This window comes from Gymnoscopelus microlampas (assembly GCF_963454915.1).
Source record: "Gymnoscopelus microlampas genome assembly, chromosome: 20".
NCBI lineage: Eukaryota > Metazoa > Chordata > Actinopteri > Myctophiformes > Myctophidae > Gymnoscopelus > Gymnoscopelus microlampas.
The window spans coordinates 39,622,070-39,643,288 of record NC_139957.1 but is presented as its reverse complement, the minus strand read 5'-3'; the positions used below and the strand labels follow the sequence as shown (position 1 = coordinate 39,643,288).

Below are 21,219 nucleotides of genomic sequence, written 5' to 3'. Positions count from 1 at the left end.
GCAGTCCCCACAACATGATTTACCATTCTGTGCCTATCGGTACATAACTCCGACAGCGCCGAGTAGGCTCAAGCGAAAACGTTGCAACGTTCGGCACGGCAACTCGCTCGCTTTACCTCGCCCGGTGGTGCCTCTCGTGGCTTCAGTTCGCTTGCGACTGCGCGCCTCCGTCGCGGTCCGAAACCGAAACTTTACTTTATTTAAGTCATCTCCGTCGGTAGGTCAGTATGTCCTGATTACACCCAATGAATGGTCTGATAGATCGCGGGTAGGTCATTATGTCGCCTACTTCGCCCATTCAATGGTCTGATAAAATATAACGCTCTCTTTCCTGGGTCGGGGTATATATATAAATGGAAGAGCACACCCATTTTTTGAGGGCTGTCTAATAGGACTGTGTGTGTACACACACATGCAGTCAAAAAAGTGCACATCCGAAACCTAAAGTAAGCTGTGTGCTGGAACAAACGTTTGTCGTAATCGAATTATAAAGAAAACACTGACCTAAATTAAAGCAATTATTTCTATAAAATGAGTAAACAGTCCCGGTATAAGCAGTCGATGTTTGTTTTATTGGTCTAAGATTGTCTGGACACAATGCAACGTCCCGGTGCTTAACAATGTTCATTTTGTACATTTATTTGTGACATGTGTGTGCAGCACAGAGTATAAATATGAATACTGGATAAAAGAGACACTGTCGTACGAAAAAAAAGGCAGATTTTACAATGAGCTTCAGGACACGTTGATTCTTTTTCAGAGTTTTTTTTTTGCCTTTGAGCATGTTCTAGGTAAAAAACAAAAAATACACCCATTAACATGAATGGAGGACATTAAAGAAGTGAGATGTTTTTCAGGCTCTATATGTCACCACCTCCCTCCCACCCTGGCACTTCCACATTTGATTACCAAAGCGATTGTTTTTCCAGCTATAATACAATGCATACAGGATTCTTTTTGTCTTTACATCGAAACATCTGTTATATCTGCCATTGTTCAAATATTTGACCCCAATAACAAAATATGTATAATAACAATAACAAATCTTACCAATAATAAAAGCATTTTTCTTTTTAATAATAGGCAGAAGGTTCCCGATCGATCTCCTTATATTCTTGATTGTGAGGCTGAAATAACCGTGTGTGTCCAATGTACAACTGTATATATACATAGTGATGAAAAAATACAGACATAACACGAGGGCTTAGGAAACGCAAAGGTCATTTGTGAAAGTCATTGAGGCTATGATTGATAATTAGTCAATTGTTTTAACCCATTAAAACCAGGAAAGAATCTGTGTAATTTTAGATTTTTGCATTGGCTATTCAAAAACAGCAGATATACAAGATCACAGCGCGTCACTTCACATCTGCTATTTTTGAACATTTTTTTTGTAAAAATCTCGAAAGGGTGAGAACTACTGATTTAGAAGGCATTTGTAGAATCGGCCTCAGGTCTTAAAAGAGATGTCTTCTCCCACAATGCTGATTGGCTGGTGCAACACTGCCTCCCGGTGGTCTACGACACGTACTGCAGGTGTATTTGAAGAGTTCTTTTTAGAGCGTTGTTCTCAAAAGGGACAACTTGGTCTAGTCCTATTGCACAATTTATCTTCCAGCGATGGAGACATATACATTTAATCGCTTTAAAAAGTCAGTGGTATTTTTTTTCCTTCTTCCCAGAACTGGTGGCAAAAAGTTTTTCTTCTTCTTCTGTTTTTTAACTACTGTACAATGTCACAATTTAAATAAATACTCTCCATAACAAAACGGCGATGAGCATATTATTAGCGTTTATAAAACCCAAGACATTTCATCAGAGGACTCAAAGGAACCACATGGATCAGCACCAACATCTGGGGCAGCTTTGGCTGAGAAACGTAAACAAAACCAGAACAAAACAGAAAAAAGACGAAACAACAAAATATCCCAAAAAACTAGAGCAATCCAACGACAGCAGTTATTAAATATTTGTATTAAAATTAGCTTTGAAATCCCAAAACCAAATTTGTACCGGGGCCCAGGAGCTATACATATATAGATTTTTTATTTTATTTTTCTATATGTGGATATCTTATAAAAAACAAACATTTTCTTTCGATTTAAATAAAAATAGAAAACCGCAGTAATAACTTGTCTGTCTCACGCCTAAGTTATGTTTCCCCGCATTGGATCGCTCCAATGTGGGTATCACTCCGCGGCGGAGGGATACCCACGTTGGAGTGATCCAACCGGGTCACATAACCGTGGTTGCCTTCGTAACCTTCGTTACGCTCCGTAGTACGACAGTGTCACGCGTGGGGAAACAGTCGATCGACAAGCTCACAACGGCGTCGGATAGATTGTTTATTTTGTGAGCTTGTTTAATCAGCCGTTTCCTAGCGCGCGACACAGTCCTACGACAAAGCGTAAATCAGGCTACAATGTCCTGCTGTCATAACTTCCCAAAGTGGAAGAGTACTTGACAGATAATGGCCACGACCCCCGAGTGCAGCACGGAGGAGATGGAGATGTCCAGCAGTCTGCTCTCGTACAACACAAACTCCGCCTTGTTCTCCTCCACCTTGGACATGGCCAGCAGGGCCTTGGCCGCCCGGCACATCATGCCGACGCTGGGCGGGTCCATGGGGGCGTGGCCCAGGTGCAGCAGGCTGTGCGGGTTCTGCTGGTACTGCGTCATGCCGATGCCGTCCTCCAGGAAGCCCACCAGGTTGCCCACGGCGCCCTTCTGCGCGGCGATGGCGCGCGCCGCCGCCGCGTCCCCTTGCGCCAGGTGCGAGAGCACGGCCACCGCCATCTCCCGGTACACCTGGGCCTTGCGCCGGCCCACCAGGCGCACCAGCACGGAGAACAGCTTGTCCTGGCGGCTGAGCGGCGGGGTGGCCAGCAGCAGGTCCACGTTGCCGTCCTGGATGCTCAGCTTGCAGAGGCACTCCAGCGCCAGCCGCTGCGGGGTGAGCGCTGAGTGCGGCGGCACCGAGGGGAAGGGGTCCTGGGCCTCGGCCGACGGGCACACCATCCAGTGGAGCAGGCCGTCCAGCAGGGGCAGGCAGACGGTGTCCGGGTACGAAGACAGGTCCAGCTGGCCCGAGACGTTGGCCAGGGTCACCATGGCGTTCTCCCTGAGCGCGCTCAGACAGTCCCACCACCACTCGTCCTCGGCGCCGTGCGAGAGGCCCCGCCGCTCGCCGTCACCGCCGAAGCCGGGGGCCGAGCGGTTCCTCTCGGGGTGCCGGTGGTGCAGCAGCAGCAGCCGGCCCAGGAGGAGCACCAGGGCCGGGTGGCGGGACATGTCGCCGTCGTTCCCGGGGACGAACGAGAGGCTCCGCACGATGTTGGAGACGCAGAGGCAGCGCTTGGCCAGGGAGTCCTGCCACGGCGCCGCGGCGCACAGTGGCGTCTCGTCCGCGCAGCGCGGCTCGTCCTCCAGCAGGGTGATGCCGTCCGGCTCGCCGTCCGGGTGCACCCTGAAGGGGTAGGAGGGCAGCGAGCGGGCGGGGTGGTTGTGGGAGAGGGCGTCGACCCGGGCGCACAGCACGTCGTCGATGGTGGCGGTGAGGCGCGTTCGCGTCTGATGATCCTCCCCTCCGTCCGTCGTTTCCCCTCGACACCCGGCGCTCCGTCCCGTCCGCCCCTCTGTGGCGGCCGCTTCTCCCCGCCGGGGTTCAAAGTGCGTCTGGATGTGAGCGGTGGAGTCGCCCCCGCCCGCCTGCCAGTGGAGTAGCCCGCTGGTGAACCGGGTCACGTGACCCAGGTGCTCCGTCATGTCCTCCATCAGGTCGTCTTTGTGGACGATCTTGATGGGCAGTCGGTCGTATTTACTGGCCTGTTTGGGCCTGATGGGCTCCACGGCCGCCTCCATCGTCTGGTCCTGTTTGGGCCTGATGGGCTCCATTGTCTGGTCCTGTTTGGGCCTGATGGGCTCCACCGTCTGGTCCTGTTTGGGCCTGATGGGCTCCACCGTCTGGTCCTGTTTGGGCCTGATGGGCTCCACCGTCTGGTCCTGTTTGGGCCTGATGGGCTCCACCGTCTGGTCCTGTTTGGGCCTGATGGGCTCCACTTCCATGGTCTGGTCCTGTTTGGGCCTGATGGGCTCCATGGTCTGGTCCTGTTTGGACCTGATCTCCACCTCCATGGTCTGGTCCCGTTTGGGCCTGATGGGCTCCACCTCCATGGTCTGGTCCCGTTTGGGCCTGATGGGCTCCACCTCCATGGTCTGGTCCTGTTTGGGCCTGGGCTCCACCTCCATGGTCTGGTCCTGTTTGGGCCTGATGGGCTCCACGGCCGCCTCCATCGTCTGGTCGACACGCTCCTCTTTAATCTCCGTGGTCAACTCTTCTTTTCCGCTCTCCTCTCTCTCCTCCTCCTTCACCGTCTCTCCCTGCTCTTCCTCCCTCTCCTCTTCCTCCGTCTTCACCTCCACCCGCTCTGCCTCCTCTTTCTTTTCCTCCGTCGTGTCCTCCGGCGTCGACTCGGCCACGACGGGGGGCGGAGCTTCTTCCTCTCTGTCACCGCTGCCCGCTTGCCCCTCCTCCTCCATCTTCTGCTCCGCCCCCACGTCTTGGGACCGGGTCTCTGGCGGGACCTCGTGATCCGTTTCAGGGTCGGGGTCCTCTGGCTTCTCGCCAGAGGAGGAGGTGTCGCCCGGCGGAAGGCTTTTCAGGGTGCCGGCGGTAGTGGGGGTCCCCACCTCGTACTCCTCCAGGATGCCGAAGATCTCGATCAGACAGCGGCGGAAATACTCAACGATGAGCTCCAGGAAACCAGGCAGCTGCACGAACGAGCACACGAACGCACACACACACACACACACACACACACACACACACACACACACACACACACACACACACACACACACACACACACACACACACACACAGTGTCAAACTGGTTTGTAATTATGAGACCATTTGATATGATTTTTGATACAATCTGGGGACCCCAATCTACTGTACACTAATATCCTCAGCATTAATGTAACTCAGAGACTGTACAAATGGAACCAAATGCCAAATACCATTTGGTACAGTTTGATACTGTACCAAATGGTATTTGGCATTTGGTTCCATTAGTCTAAACAAAAGGGATCAAACCCTAATCCTACGCATTTCTGTACAGTTTTTGTACAGTCTTAAACCCTAACCCTAATACATTTTCATATTTTCAAATTTGTCTATGATATATGCCCTATGATATGGTATGCCTTTTGAAAACAGTTTAGACACTCCTGATATAAGCGATTCCCAAACCAGTTATTTTGATGAGCACTAGTTTTGGTGCGTTTGAGGCTCTTATTGAGGTGTGCTCAAGCGAGCCGAGCAGCCTAGCGAGTAAACGAGCAAATCCCTCCGCGCTTTGGGGGGTTTTGCTGACAACTGGTTTGGGAAAGAAACCAAGGAGTATTATATTTAAAGAAAGAGAGGTCATGGTACACGTTCAAAGCCTATTCTTCATCCACACTGGGAGGAAAACTGCAGCTGAAACGATGGAATGCTGTTTTTAATACGTGAGATGAGTGCAGAGTTTGCTCAGTACGTCCGGAAACATAACATTAGTTTTTACGCGTGTGTGTGTGTGTGTGTGTTGTAGCTGTTACCTGGGAGAGGCTGAAGGAGGCCACAGTGCTGTCGTCATACAGCAGGATGTTGATGGTGTCCAGGGCCCATGTGCTCTCTGCTAACAGGCCTGACTTCAGTGACATCATCACACGCCATGCTTCCGGAGTCCCTGCATTCACAGGGATGGATGGACACACACACCACATGCTTCAATAATACACATCCAACATATGGTTACATCAATACGTTAGCTTCTTGTCCCTACGACCATACTTGTGTTAAACAGAGTTAGATGAGGTCAGTGTTTACATGTCATTTATTTTACAATAGAAGGCCAGGGTTCAGGTCTCATGATCTTCACACGGGGCGTGACATAACGCCTGCGTTCTCGCTTAGATCTGTGACGTGGCACTGCACAATCTTTGTGTTATAAGGACTTTAATATTTTTTATTTTTACATTAACCACTTGAACACTCACATCCCTATTCTGGGGGGAACATTCATTAATGACCATATCAAGTGACATTCTATAATTCTCATCATGTGATCAACAATGACAAACTTTGTCTTATGCCATGACTAGAGCTGAGATAGATGGATAGCTTAAGTCCCAAGGCCACTGAAAAAGGTGAAAACAAGAAGAATATGTATATTAATTATTTGATCAAGAGGAGGAAATGACGGAGCCGATTCTCAGTTTTATATAATGTTGTGTTCATATAATTAATGCATAAATGTTCATTTCTATTATGCTTGTGCTGAGAGGAGGAGAGAGTTAAAGGCCAATATTGGAAGGTTTGTTATTGTTACAAAGCTCCTGTACGCTACAGATGTTTACATAGTTTCCTTATCTCTAAGCTGTCTGTGTCTCTCCTCCTCTGCTCTGCCTGCTAACTTCAAGTACTGAGTACTCACAGTAGTCTAATACTTTTGAGTACTTCCTAAGCCCTGCCTCCTGCTTAACTGTATCTCCTTCTCATGTTGCTATATAAACCAATGTAAAAGTATTTGTACTCCAGAAATGATTCAGGTAAAGCTGGACATTGGCTCCTTGGTACCAAGTAAAATATGACGGAGATCTCCGACTGTGTCTGTGTCTATCTTATTCCAATGTGTGATCTGAGCCTAAGGTGTTTGTAAAATGATAAAGCAATCTATCAGTTGCGAAGTCTGCTCATACCCCCCCATAGTCAACATGTACTGTCCCCCCCCCCCCCCCTTTGCAGTGAAACATTTGACTTCTTCCAAGAAGTCACCCGTTTGCAAGTGGAAGTGAGAATGCGTTGTGAAATGGCTTAAAAGAAAATAGCAAAAATAACATAAATGGCAGATCCACAAGCTCACAACACATCACAATACGACACGTTTTGAGCTTGTAGATCGCTATTTCTTTATTTTATATTAAAAAGTTTTGACAAGAATGAAATGCCCAAAATAGGGATGCCAGTAAACTGGTTAAACTGGCCCAATAATGTTGTGAATGAATGTTTTTTTTGTAGATCTGCTACTTTTGATACTTTTGTGTGACGCTGTAGTATGATCAAGTAGAGCGTTGATTTACAAAAAAAACACAAAAAGTTAAAATATGGAGATGAGAGGTTTCTGAAGCCCAACAGCACCGATATAGTTTTTCCTATCTTATCCAAATTGGGCCCCCACTTCATAACCCCTGCGTTCCAGACAGTTCCATCCAGACACTTCTCTCCAGACACGCTTCTATTCTGAGATATTCACCCAGAGCCGAGCCCCTCGTTGATAACACAAGTTTGAAGCGGCAGCAGCAGCAACTCCCCCCTTTCAACCAAATATCTACAAACTATGAAAATATCTATATCTGCCTCCTGCTGCATGACATCTACGTCTACACCAGGTTAACCCATTACAACCGGGAAAGCGTCTGTGTCATTTTAAGATTTCTTTGGGCTATTATATAGATCTGCTATTTTTGAAAAATCGTGAACATTTGTGAAAATCTTTGAATATATATATTTTTTAATATAAAATATTTTGTAAAAAAAAACAAAAAAACAATGTTGCTATAATCAGTGGTTCTCAAACTTTTTCATGTCAAGGACCCCAACATTATATGGATTTGGCCGCGGACCCCCATCCGAATTTTTTCTTTTCCAGGGACCCCCAGAAGCAAAGATTTGAGTAACAAATGTTCGCTTTAAAAATATATATTCAAAGATTTGCACAAATGTTTACGATTTAAAAAAACGTTGCAGATTTCCAAGTATATCTGCTATGTTTGAATAGCCAAAGTATAAAATAATGTTTTTTATCTCAAATCTAAAATGACACAGATGTGTTCCCGGATTGAATGGGTTAAAATCACAGCTACACGTTCAGCCATTAAATGTGTCCTACTTTCTACTGCTGCACGCTCACTGAACTATAGTTCCACTTTGGTTCATCTCCACCAGGAATACAAAGTTTTGGGGGGAAGATGGTGGTGGTGGGGGGGGGGGGGGTTCAGCTCCCCTTTCCAGCAGTCAGATAATACTAGGGCTGGTCTTGTACCTTTATACTCGGCTGTTGAAACAGTGTTTTTTTTTTCTTTTACGACGTGGCTCTCGCAGTCTATAAAAGGGTTTAGTTAGATTGGACACCCAATCTAAAAACTGTTAATTTAACTCTGAGTGTACAAAATGGAACCAAATGTATACCGTACAGAGTTACAAAGCCGTAATAGGGTCCATTGGGAACCCTGGTGGTTCCCAAACCCAACTGTTGGGTTACAGCGGGTTAGTCTGTGTGTCCGGAGAGAATCTCTCAAACCGCTGGGCCGATCGGCACCAAGAAGTACCTCGGCTAATTTCACATTTTAAACATTTAACTTACATTTTCAGTCAAAGTCAATGGTGCTCGGATCACGCTGAAACCTTGCCCAAATTTGGAATCATACTGTAAGTCCCGAACGTCTAGCGTGACGCGTCGTTCACTTTGCAGTGCCACCTTACAGGCACCTCACAGTGTGAGAGAGAGTTTTGTGCTCTCCTAAATCCACGGCAGGCTTTGAAAGTACCCACTTCAGAAAGAGGTGACGTGCATCACCTCTCCAATGACCAAAACCCACTATGGAAGCCGTCGAACTGGTGCGATCTGACGGCATCCTAGAATTTATAGGTAGGATGTGATGTCATGCGTGATGTCATGCTGTCGTGAGATTACGTCACACTGGCGTTGTGTCCATATTCGGAGTGATGCAACGTACATACAACATACTGACAAACATACTGACAAACATACTGACAACCGACATGGCGCAGGATTCAAATTGTATATATAGATAGAAATGTCATCAACGACTGATATCATAGATAATAATAATAATAATTACTATTATATTATTTTCATTTTTATTATTACATCAATGATAATAATCCTATTCCGGCCTGGACCGCTGGCTGACAGCTTGTCGCGGGTTTGAATCCCGATCCCGACGGCCTTTCCTGCGCGTCATTCCCCAACTCTCTCTCTCCCCGGCCCATTTCCTGTCAGCCTACTGTCCTATCTATAATAAAGGCATAAAAGCCCCCCCAAAAAATATATATATAACAATAATAATAATCATATTCCATAATGAGTACATCTCTCACCGGTGTCCTTGGAGGTGACCTTGCGTCGGGGCTTCATCAGGGGCATGGTGGCCTCCACGGAGCCCAGAGGGTAGTTCAGGTCCCTCCTCAGGTTGGGTGGGAACTGCAGGTGCCCCCCGCCGCCGCCGCCCTGCGAGCCTGGCATCATGGGCATCATGCCCGGCTTGGGCATCTTCATGATGGGGGACATGAAGGGCCCCCCCATCAAGGCTTTGCTGGGCGACAGCCGCGCCTCCAGGGAACGCTGGAAGGCGCCCGGGCTGGGCGCCCGGGGCAGGTGGTTGGCCATGGAGGAGTTGGGCGGGTAGTGGTGGGGCGAGGAGGAGGGGGGCTGGCGCGAGGACAGGGGTACGGGCATGGTGCCCCCCGACGACGACATGTAGGGAGACTGGCGATGATGCCACTGCTCCTGCCCCGCCCTGCCGTCCATGTCGTCCCGACACAGGGGGCCGTACGGCGGCATCTGCGACGGCGGCGGCGCCCCCTGTCGGCAGAGTGGTGGAAAAAGTACTCAAATGTTTTACTTAAGTAAAAGTACCGATACCGCAATGTAGAAGTACTCTGTTACAAGTTAAAGTCAGGAATTCAAAATGTTCTTGAGTAAAAGTACAAAAGTATTGGTATCAAAATGTACTTAAAGCACCAAAAGTAAAAGTACTAAAATGTTTGAAAATAGCAGATCTACAAGCTCACTCACAAGCTCCAGAAATAGTGGAAATAGACGATCTACAATCTAGAATGTAGATCGTCTATTTCCACCATCTCCGGAGACGTTTCAAAACGTATGAATCTTTCTCAACATGGAAACGATTATGACGATTATGCAAAAAATAATAATTGCGATTATCTCAAATAATTGCGATTAGACGTTTATACGTAATACTTGTGGTATTGTGGCCTACCTGTCGGTTGGGGTACGGATAGCCCAGGTCTGTCCTGGACGGCCCCCACATGTTGGGGCCGTCGGCGGTGTGGTTGGGGGGGGCGGGGGGTCCACCGCCGCTCATCATGGCGTGTTGTTGTTGTTGGGCCCCCTGCGGCGGGCCCCCCCCCGCGGGGCCCATGCGGTCCCGGGGGTACGGGTAGGGGAACTGGCCCTGGATGGGTCTGCGCTCGGGGCCGGAGTAGGCGGCGTGGGGGGGGTACTGGCCGTGGTACATGTCGGGCTGCTGGCCGCCGCCGGCGTGCTGCATGGCGTACATGGCGTCCCCCTCGTGTCTCTTGCCCGGGGGCCCTCCGTACATGCCCTCCATGGGACGCTTGTAGCCCTGTGAGGACACGGGGAGGTATAGGAGTTAAGCACATGATGAACCCTACAGCAGGGGTCTTCAACGTTTTCAGGCCAAGGACCCCCTCTCTGAGAGAGAGATGAAGCAGGGACCCCCACCATATTGCATAAAATTGTGTTGCAGATAAAAGCTTGTTCATAGATGTTGGATTCATGTTGCAGTGTATTTTCAGACATTTAACCACTTAAACCGTTGATACTTAGTAAACTATCACTCTGTACTTAGTCTGCTCTTTTCCCCCTTCTCTTTGCCAAAAAATAGCCGATCTACAAGCTCACAACGCCTCGCGCTGCAAGGCGTTGTGAGCTTGTAGATCTGCTATTTTCGGCTTAAGTTGTACTTAGAATTGGGATGCTAGAGTTCAAGTGGTTAATGCAAAAAAACTAAGTTCCTATCACACTATGATTTGGTGGACCCCCTGTAGTAACTCTGAGGACCCCCTAGGGGTCCCGGACCCCCTGTTGAAGACCCCTGCCCTACAGTGTCCTTATGCTGTGCAAAATAGCAGATCTATAAGCTCACAACGCCTTGCAACATGGCGTGACAACATGTGAGCCTGTAGATCAGTTACTTTCGGCGATTTGGTGTAGAGGAATTTGGTGTAGAGGAAAAAAAGGAGCAGACCTAGTATAGAACCCTGGGGGACCTTAGTCAACAAAGTGGTTAAAGGTGGGATTGTACAAAAACCATCATCCATAAAATGTCATCATATCATTATGAACATCTCCCAGTTAATGATAATAATAATAATCCCAAATCAAAATGCACTAATACTGCCTACAGTCAATGCCTCTGACTGTCTAGTTTGTTCGCTTGTTTGTCTTTTCTCTCTCTCTGTGTCTCTGTCTCCGCACACGCACGCACGCACGCACGCACAGGAGATGACAGCTGTCGGTAGATTTAATACATCTACAACGTTAGCCTACGCATTTATTTCACAAAACACTGACTCTAAAGATTGACGTGTTGTGTGTTCAGACTCTGCTTGTTCATTTAGGGTAATTGATTTAAATCTGTTGTTGCTGTTATTGTTGCCACTGTGAGATCAGTTTACCACCAAGTAATAAAACGATGAATAAACATGAACCCACGCAACATCACCAGTGTGTGTGTGTGTGTGTGTGTGTGTGTGTGTGTGTGTGTGTGTGTGTGTGTGTGTGTGTGTGTGTGTGTGTGTGTGTGTGTGTGTGAGAGAGACAGAAGACAACATGTTGATGCATAACGTCAAAGGCAGACTGATGTGAGCATGGTGTTTGTGTGATCAGAAACAGTGGTGGAAAACATGTTTTACTCAAGTAAAAGTATCAATACTGCAATATAGAAACACAGTACAAATGTATTGGCATCAAAATATACTTAAAATACTAAAAGTAAAAGTACTCATTATGCAGAGAGAGTGGCACAGATGCGTTCCCGGATTGAGTGGGTTAAGAGCATAGAGTTAAAAATAATAGAGAGTGCACCGGAAATCCCCGCCCATCCACTTGCATTGAGTCGCTCACCCGGCCAGCGCATACTCCTAAATCACCCCTTCTTTTCCGGGTTGGGAAATGTGACGGGCGGGGCGGGGCCTATTTGGGGGCTTCTATGACACATTTTGCGTCGCCTCCATGATGCAACCCTGTGCGCAAGCTCGTGAGTCGAGCCCATTGGTCGAATCCGTTTTCGCTCGTTCATGTACAGTGGCCCCAGGCCGTTTCAAGCTGCAGTACCTATGAATGACCAGCATGTCCAATGCGCGTCAATGCAACCTCTGGGTTCTGGGGGCTTGGTTAAGAGTCTCGCTCAGGGACACACATCGACACATTGCTGGCCTGGCTTCCGCAGAAAATAGCAGATCGACAAGCTTGTCGATGGGCTATTTTCAGCTCAGATATATAACGCAGAGCGAAAACACACAGCAGATCTATGAGCTTATATATCTGCTATTTTTGAATAGCCAAAGAAATCTAAAAATGAACACAGATGCTTTCCCGGATTGAATGGGTGAAAAGGGGTTCAGTTCACCTGCTGCTGTGGGTACATGCCAGCCGGGTGCATGCCGTACGGCATGGCTGGATACTGCTGGCTGTAGCCGTCATGTGATCTGCAACAGGAAGGACATGAAGAAGAGGCATAGAGTTATAATATATCTAGAGGGCGGATTGCCCCGCCCCCAGCTATTCATTTCTATGAAAGTTGCTCAGTGGGCGTTTTGAAGCACCCGGAAGACTGCCGGGAGTTTTAAGTGGTCTGCACTCTGATTGGGTCTGTCTGCCGGAAGTATTGAATATTGAGTTGAAAAGGCGTGTCCATGGAGTTCTGAGCAGGCGCACAAACCACGAAAATATTTTAAATGCGGAAGTGCAAGTTGCATTCTCAGATTGACCACCAGCCGACGGCTGCTTCAATGTTCTACCACGGCTCTGGGGGCCTGAGAAGAGGAGATTACATCTGACTGATTCAAATACCAACATACAGTAAGCAGTATAACTAAATGTAGCAAACACACACACGCACGCACGCACGCACGCACGCACGCACACACACACACACACACACACACACACACACACACACACACACACACACACACACACACACACACACACACACACACACACACACACACACACACACACACACACACACACAGACCTCTGTTGTGCAGGGTATCTGTTGGGTGAATACATGCTGCTCTCGCTGTTTGAAGGGCCCATGTTGTTCTGGCTCCCCGGGGGGCCCATGCCCCCCCCCTCCATGCCCATCACATGGTCCGGTCTGAAAATGAATTTAAATATTAATAAGGTCGGTATGATGTGACTATGATGAAGCTTTGGCTTCAGCCCAAACCTTTTTGCCTTTTTTGCCAAAAGTTATCTTGTTGACTATATTCTGTATGTTCAACTGGTTTTTTTTAAAATCATGACCGAAATAAACTAACGTACTAACTAACTAACTAACTAACATACATTACTTCACCTAGACACCAATATGCTCTGCAGTGGTGTAAAGTAACTAAGTACATTTACTCAAGTACTGTACTCAAGTACAATCCTGCGGTACTTTTACTTTACTGGACCAATTTCCAATTGTCTATACTTTCACTTCTACTCCACTACATCTCAGAGGCAAATATTGTACTTTTACTCCACTACAATTATTTGAAAACTTTAGTTACTAGTTACTTGTGTGTGCCCATACCTCCTGTCATAGCCTGGCCCGTACGGGTACTGGGAACGCTGGCCCATGCCCAGGGCAGACGGAGGTCGACTGTACATCTCCTGCATGCCACCGCTGGGCATCTGGCCTGGCATGTAGGGCTCTGCTGCTGCCACTGAGGGGAGAGGACGGGCATAGAGGTTAGACACACATCTCAGGAGAATATGCCCAACCATATGGAGACAAATTATACACAAACAACAAAACCAAAGACACAACTAGGATGGGTAAGAATGAAAGTTCCTTTAGGGCGCAGTCACACCAAAACATGGTCGGCCGCTGTCAAGAAGACCATGAATCCACGCATAATAGGGTTGTAGTCGAGACCACCTAAAGCGAGTCCAAGTCAAGACCAAGTCCGAGGGGGGGGGGGGCGAGTCCGAGTCAAGACCGAGTCCGGAAGACCAGGGAGGGGGTCGAGTCCGAGTCGAGACCGACAGGAGGCGAGACCGAGTCGAGACCAGATTTGCATTGTACTTGGACTCGTGGGGGTAGAATCCCAAGTCCCTTAGTCCGAGACCGAGTTAAGACCGAGTAAAATCATTGGCGAGACCGAGACGAGACCGAGTAAATCAAAATGCGGACCCGACACCGGTCTCGCATTTGCATTGGCAGATTCCGCCCCATAGGTAAAATAAAAGCGCGGTGTGACTGTGCCCTTATGGAAGGTTTAACATCTGTCGTTATTAGCCCATTTAGACCTGAGGTCGATTCTAAAATATATCGTCTAAGTCCTAACGGTTTTCTGGAAAAAAAATGATGTAACAAAAAAGGTGGGCAAGAAATCTAAAATAATTTCTCCATTGACTGGGAATTGATCATTCAAAAATATGCTCCTTGTTGACTTATGCTCTCCGGCAAAACCACTCTGCGGACTCTTTTTCAGCCTGTAAACGAATGCAAACTAAGCTGATTCTGACAGTATAGAACATATATAAAAAGGTCAACTTCCTGTTGATTTTACTATTTGAAGATCCGGATACAGTCCGGGTTTTCTTCCTAAAATAAAATAAAATATTTTTGATCTTAAGGAAATAGATTCAGTTCGATTAGATTTCAATCGATTATAGTTTTTTTCTGACTTCTATAGATTTTTGTGACACCCCTAATAAGTAATATAAACTCATGTGACCCTAAGCTAAGGTCTGGTTTATTTGACCATTATTTCTCGAGAATTTGTGCTGTCCTTTAGTTTAACCACCAGGTGGCAGCCTTTCCCCACAAATCACTGCATCTTTGTGTTGGCCCTGATCAAGACTATTGTTGTGAGACTGAGGCTGTTTAGCAGTAGTGGTGGGAAAGAAGGTTAATTTCAGTGAACGAACGATTTCGTTCACGTTCACGGCAATGATTCGTTCACGTTCTCGTTCGGTAGCGCTATTTTCTAGTGTTCAAAATGTTCTCGAGTAAAAGTACAAAAGTATTGGCATCAAAATATACTTAAAAGTACCAAAAGTAAAAGTACTAACATATTTGAAAATAGCCGATCTACAAGCTCACAACGCGTCGCGATGCGACGCGTTGTGAGCTTGTAGATCGGCTATTTTCAAATAGCCCTAAGTATAAAATAGGGCTAAAGTGGCTAATGTATGTTTTATAATGTGTGTAAAACACCATCGCGGGAGAGTTTTCTTTTTACGTCGCGCGTGAACGTAACAGTTTCACGTTCGCGGCAAATGAACTAGTTCTTTTGAACGAATCGATCATGAACGACACATCACTGTTTAGCAGCTAATCTCCATGTGATCCATTCAGCTCATGCATTCAGAGGAGCCGTCATCCTTTTAGAAAGCAGCTACTGTTTGTTCTGGAGAGTAAAGCGCCTCAGCTGGCCAAAGCAGACGCCTCTCTCAGCGGGGAGCGAAGGATGAGAGGTTGAACATATTATAAAAAGAAGCGAGAAAAGAGGAAAAACAAAGTAATCGACAGCAGAAAAAAAGAAAGAAGCCTTCATCCAGAATAAAAAATGTTGTTGATCAAACAGCCAGTGGTGGATAAAGTACTTACATTTTGTACTTTAAGTGGAAGTAGCATTGTAGCAGTAGTACTGGCATCAAAATATAATTAAATAGGCTACTACAAGTAAAAGTACTCATTATGCACAATGTCCCATTTCACAAGTTTCAAAATGTATAAAATCCTTTGAAAATAGCAGATCTGCAAGCTCACAACGTGTCGCACTCGCCAAGCGACACGTTGTGAGCTTGTAGATCTGCTATTTTTGAAAAATCTTTTTTTTTTTTTATTGTTTTTTTTTCAAAAAACTGTTAGGATTTATAAAACATTTTTAAGAATCGCCTCAGGTCTTAATGGGTTAAGTAAAAAATGTGAGTACTTGTTCCACCACTGAGGAGGCGTCACAGCCGCTTTTCATCCTCTGATCATTCTCAGAGCTTCCCGTTTGCTCCAGACTGTATGACAGACAGCATTCTGAAAATCCAGTCTGGCTCGTGAAACTATATAGTGTCAGACAGGCAGGCAGACAGACAGACAGGCAGACAGACAGGAAGAGAGGCAGACAGGCAGACAGACAGACAGACAGACAGGCAGACAGACAGGCAGACAGGCAGACAGACAGGCAGACAGGCAGACAGGCAGACAGGCAGACAGGCAGACAGACAGGCAGACAGGCAGACAGGCAGACAGGCAGACAGGCAGGCAGACAGGCAGACAGACAGACAGGCAGACAGACAGACAGACAGACAGGCAGACAGGCACACAGGCAGACAGGCTATAGGGAACACCCAGTAGCTGCTGTTGGAGGTCGACTCGACACTCACTCTTCCTCATGCCAGCGAAGGGGTCCTTGGCGTCGTACTGCTGCATCCTCATCATCATGTCGGTGGGCATGATGCCCAGACCCTGCTGCTGCTGGTATGCTGCTGCCGCTGCCGCCGCCGCCGGGGGCACAGGAGCCCCCCCTCCTGTGCCGCACCGCTTCTGGAAGGCTGGGTCACTCACCTCCGAGAACGGGTCCTGAATACTGACACTGGACCTGGGGGGGGGGAGAGAGAGAGAGAGAGAGTGTTAATGCAGTGGTTCTCAAACTTTTTCATGTTAAGGACCCCCAAAAGCATGTATGTATTGGACCCCCATCTCAAAATATTTTGTTCCAGGGACGCAAAGGAAGCAAAGACTGAAATGTTCTCAATTTTTCAAATTTTTCAAATTTTCACGATACAAAAAAAAATGCAGATCTACAAGCTCACAGCGCGGCACAGAGTGCCGCGCTGTGAGCTTGTAGATCTGCAATTTTTTTATAGCCAAAGTATACAATAATGGTTAAAATGATTGTGACGCACGCTATATTAACTCGTTTAGCTGGGACCCCATGGTGCCCCGCCAAAGGACCCCTGGGGGTCCCCGGACCCCACTTTGAGAACCAATGAGTTAATGAAGTGGACAATCTCACATATATATCGTCGATGTCGGGCAGAAACCTCTTATCTCCATAGTTTTACCTTTTGTGTTTTTTCGTAAATTAACGCCCTACTTGATCATACTAAAGCGTCACACAAAAGCATCAAAAGTAGCAGATCTACAAGCCAAAACGCAGCTCGAAGCACTGTTGATTTCGGCGACTAAAGCTATGATGAAAAATGTTCGTCGACTACCTTTTTTTCACTGACGAACTAAAAGACATTTTATGTTTGGTTGCACTCGGGTGTTGTGCATGCTGCGTTGTGAGCTTGTAGATCGGCTATTTTCAGCACGCAACCAAGTGTAAAATCCGCTAAAATAAATTTCAGTCGACTATGATCTTATGATATTTAGTAGACTAAAACTAGACATAAACAAAAAAAAACAGATGACTAAAATCTGACTAAAACTAAATGGCATTTTATTCAAAAGACTGTGACTAAAAACTAAATCAAAATGTCACTATTGCGAAGCTTTTTGTTTGCTTGAATTTGAATCCTGAAAAAGCCACAGTTTTGGACATTTGGAGGTTTCCATCCTATACAGAGACGATACACGGTGTATGAAGGCTTAACCCATTGAGGCCTGAGGTTCCAATTCTGCAAAATGTCTTCTAAATCCTAATAGTTTTCTGAAGAACGTATGTTTCTATAATCAGTGGTTTTCAAACTTTTTCATGTCAAGGACCCCCAAAATGATATGAATTTGGCCGCGGACCCCTATCTCAAAATATTTTGTTCCATGCAGGGAACAAAGATTTGAGTTAATGTTTGCTTTAAAAGAATATATATATTCAAAGATTTGCACACATTTTCACAATTTAAAAAAAAATAGCAGATCTACAAGCTCATAGCGCGGCACTCGGTGCCGCGCTATGAGCTTGTATATCTGCTATTTTTAAATGGCCAAAGTGTAAAATAATGCTTTTTTATCTCAAATGAAAAAGTGACACAGATGCATTCCAGGTCTTAATGGGGTAATAACAGTGTATCAGTCATGTGGTGTGCTGTGCTGCCACCTGCTGGGGGGCAGCGGTGTGACCTGTCCCAGTGGAGTGGTGGCCGGTGTGGGGGGCTTCAGGTCCCCCGCTGGCTCTGTGGTGGAGCTGCCCCCCGACGACTGGGGGGTCTGAGGACCCTGGAGAGAGCCCCCCGAGTGGGCTGATGAGAGAGAGAGAGAGAGAGAGAGAGGGAGAGAGGGAGGGAGGGAGAGAGGGAGAGAGGGAGAGAGGGGGAGAGGGAGAGAGGGAGAGAGAGAGAGAGAGAGAGAGAGAGAGAGAGAGAGAGAGGGAGGGAGAGAGGGAGAGAGAGAGAGAGAGAGAGAGAGAGAGAGAGAGAGAGAGAGAGAGAGAGAGAGAGAGAGAGAGAGAGAGAGAGAGAGAGAGAGAGAGAGAGAGAGACGTTAGAAATACTAGGCCTGGTCCATGACTATGTCTTCAAAGCATTGATAAACATGACAGACGATGAGATAGACAAAGACAGACAGAGATAGAGAGAGACAGACACAGGGAGACAGGGAGACAGAGAGAGAGGCAGGGAGACAGAGAGAGAGAGACAAAGACAGACAGAGATAGAGAGAGACAGAGAGACCAAGAGACAGAGAGACCAAGAGACAGACAGACAGACAGACAGACAGACAGACAGACAGACAGACAGACAGACAGACAGACAGACAGACGGAGAGACCCCCCCAAAAAAAAGCAGAGAGGAGAGAGAAAGAGAGAAAAAGAGAAGCAGAGATAGTAGTTAGAGATACTAGGTCTGGTAGAGAGAGAGAGAGAGAGAGAGAGAGAGAGAGAGAGAGAGAGAGAGAGAGAGAGAGAGAGAGAGAGAGAGAGAGAGAGAGAGAGAGAGAGAGAGAGAGAGAGAGAGACTCTTAAAAACTCCCAGATGGAGACAGTTAAAGACAGTTGTCTGGATGAGACTCAACACTACAACAGATGTTGGAAGCAGGTTGTGTAGTTGTGTTGTGTTCTGGTTCTGTACGAAGGAGGACCAGACCATACAACTGTACCGTACACAGCCCCGCACCACAGCCAAGAGGCTCTTGGCTGCCATGAGAGCCCAGAGAGGAGCGTAACGGGGCTAGAGCTAGAGAGCAGCCAGCGAAGGAATGGGCGGCCGAGAGGACAAAGAGAGATAGAGAGAGAGATAGAGAGAGAGAGAGAGAGAGAGAGAGAGAGAGAGAGAGAGAGAGAGAGAGAGGTGTGTTTCTCCTCAGAGGGTAGTGTGCGTGTAGGAACTCCGGTGGGTTTAGTTGGCCGCCGTTAGAAGACATTCTTTTGTTTGAGGATGTTCCATGAACCCGGTGAGTGTGCGGTTCACAGGGAGGACCATACCACCAGGGGGCACTGCTTTATTTACAGCACACGTGTGCTTTAGTTGAATGTATACCGTGTATCTGGCCTGGAAACCAGACACATCTGCCAGAGTAAAAAAACGAATTAAACAACAGTAACAGTTTACCACGCGGTTCATTTTTAGTTTTTAGGCTGAGACCCCCCAAAAATAATGTTGTTATCCTCTGGGCCCAAACAATAACAATGAATGACCAGATACAAATACATTAATTTGGGGGGTCCTTGACATATAAGAATGTTTGAGAAACACTGGTTTAAACAACATTAGGAAGCAAGCCCAAAATAAGCAACTACACTTCAGAAACAAGCAAGAAAAACAAGCCCAAAGCAGCTTATAATAAGCCAATCTGGGAACCCAAAGCCAAATAAAAAGGAAAAACAGTGCCCTCTGCTGTTTTTTACTCTTTTACTTGGCTCTGGGGGGAGCTGAACAGTGCACCCGTGCGCAAGGAAACCAGGGTTTTTAGTCTGCCTTCACCGCTCCACTTCCGGGTGGTGCGACTATGTTTTCATTCCCACTAACAATATTTCTACACAGAACACTAACACCACTTCTCCCAGAGAACCGGGATCGTTTTGCTTATAAGCCCACTTGTTTCTATGATGAAAGAGCAAGTTAAAATGTGAATATCTTTCCGTGGTTTTGTCGGCTCCGAGGACGCTATTGCTAAATGAGTTTCGATTTGTTTTCAGTGGGAAGCGAGAGCACAGACAGTAAATCCCGCCCACTACATTTGATTGGGTAAAGCGCGGCCTGCTTCCTGATCTGAAGGCACGCCCACTTGTAGGCCAGTGCGTACACGTTATGACGAACCCCCCCCGACAGATTCAAGCGGAGAGCATTATCTGTTCTTGTGAGATTACTAATAAGCAGACTTGGCAACACTGCACAGAACCCCTACGAGGTGGTGGTGTGGGACCCAGGAGAGGAACAGAATCATTCTCAAAGGCACGATTGAAAGTGAAGGGTGGAGGGTGGGGGGGGGGGGGGGATTGTTCGCCACTTGATTGTTCGCTTGTTCCAGCAAGGAGAATGTTCAAGGTGTTCTTTATTGAGTATTAGAAAGCGTATCTTTATTTTCTCTGGCCAGATTGTTGTTGTTGATGATGTGCCTGATTGTCCGGGGGGTTAGAAGCTATTTTGCCTGGTTGTGACTACAGATCCACGTTCCGTGAGTAACAGCCTGTGGTTGTAGTAACTAGGATCTTTGATGATTTCTGCCATCCTTGCTGACACTTCCATTGTACGTATATCTTAATCTTAAAGCTGCACTGTATGTAATTTTCCTCTTCTACCCCTGGATTTGAAGTGCTGAAATATTATATATTATATCATATTTTCATCTTTTCTTTTTGAGTGGTGCCAACCACTCCTATATCTGACTTTGTCTGTGTGTCCGGGTGTATGTATGTCCAATAAACAAACATTGATGACAACATCAATACGGGGCTCATCAAAGGCACCACTCTCTTCACACAGGGTGTGATTTTTATTATACGATTTCCTGTACATGTCCATAACATCAGACATAATTAATAATTGCATAATAATGACTTAAATCTCATCATAATAACTATAACTAACTAACTATAATATAATATATAATTAAGAACATGCAAGATACTAATCGCTGACGTGGACACTAATGACATTTGTATAATATATACTCTATATAAAGTGTGTTTATATTACTGTATTTAGGACCGCCTCGAAAACAAGATGCTCTATATCTCAAGGGGGTTCTTCCTAATAAAGGATTTCAAACAAGGAGAAAGAGAGACTAACA

The 21,219-nt window shown here is 46.7% G+C and overlaps 1 protein-coding gene across 1 annotated transcript in view; it reads right to left on the bottom strand.

The window, feature by feature from the left end:
• Positions 1 to 563: 563 nt before the first annotated feature.
• The window catches only part of LOC311035608 (AT-rich interactive domain-containing protein 1B-like), a 264,670-nt gene continuing 244,014 nt past the window's right edge, over positions 564 to 21,219 (bottom strand). Inside the window, 9 exon segments of the mRNA XM_084043910.1 lie at positions 564 to 4,770; positions 5,599 to 5,729; positions 9,164 to 9,647; positions 10,066 to 10,431; positions 12,460 to 12,538; positions 13,090 to 13,212; positions 13,636 to 13,768; positions 16,434 to 16,648; positions 18,092 to 18,233. Coding sequence (XP_083900036.1) covers positions 2,434 to 4,770; positions 5,599 to 5,729; positions 9,164 to 9,647; positions 10,066 to 10,431; positions 12,460 to 12,538; positions 13,090 to 13,212; positions 13,636 to 13,768; positions 16,434 to 16,648; positions 18,092 to 18,233 — 4,010 coding nt within the window. The 3' untranslated portion in view covers positions 564 to 2,433.